Source organism: Cariama cristata, unplaced genomic scaffold, assembly GCF_000690535.1.
Source record: "Cariama cristata isolate BGI_N322 unplaced genomic scaffold, ASM69053v1 scaffold11364, whole genome shotgun sequence".
NCBI classification, from domain to species: Eukaryota; Metazoa; Chordata; class Aves; order Cariamiformes; family Cariamidae; genus Cariama; species Cariama cristata.
The window spans coordinates 1-526 of NW_009613519.1; the positions used below are offsets into that span (position 1 = coordinate 1).

Genomic DNA, 526 nt, shown 5'->3' on the forward strand with positions numbered 1-526 from the left:
CAACCTGTTTGTGGCTCTACAAGCTGCCCTGTCAAGTAACAGGGATGAGGCTAACCAGGCCAAAAGTCGGGCTGTCTGACTGCAGTATTCTTTTCCTTTTCTTCCAGCTTCGGTTGTGGGGTTTATTCGTACCTGTTGCCTCTTTCTCTTCTGCTGGAAAGATGGATCCTTAGATCCTTTAAAGCCCGGGTGCTTCCCGTGCCGGCCAGCATCAGCCGCCGCGCTGTCACTGCTTACCTGCTCTGTCCGTTTGCCCGCAGATCATGTTGAACTCTCTGCACAAGTACGAGCCAAGGATTCACATCGTGCGAGTGGGTGGCCCACAGCGGATGATCACCAGCCATTCCTTCCCAGAGACCCAGTTTATAGCCGTGACGGCCTACCAGAACGAGGAGGTAGGCACAGCAGGGAAGAAAGGATGCAAGTACCAGGAGGTTCCAAGTAGCAAAGTGCATGTTACGGAGCAAAATGATGGATCTCGTTTCGTGTTTTTCCGTTCTTTCTGTGCTTACATTTGGCTTCAAAC

General features: G+C 51.9%; 1 protein-coding gene across 1 annotated transcript in view; it reads left to right on the top strand.

Moving 5' to 3' along the window:
- Nucleotides 1-260: 260 nt before the first annotated feature.
- The window catches only part of T (T, brachyury homolog (mouse)), a gene marked incomplete at its 5' end in the record, with an annotated part of 6,515 nt that continues 6,249 nt past the window's right edge, over nucleotides 261-526 (top strand). Inside the window, one exon of the mRNA XM_009699057.1 lies at nucleotides 261-395. Coding sequence (XP_009697359.1) covers nucleotides 261-395 — 135 coding nt within the window. The remainder of the gene's footprint in view (nucleotides 396-526) is intronic.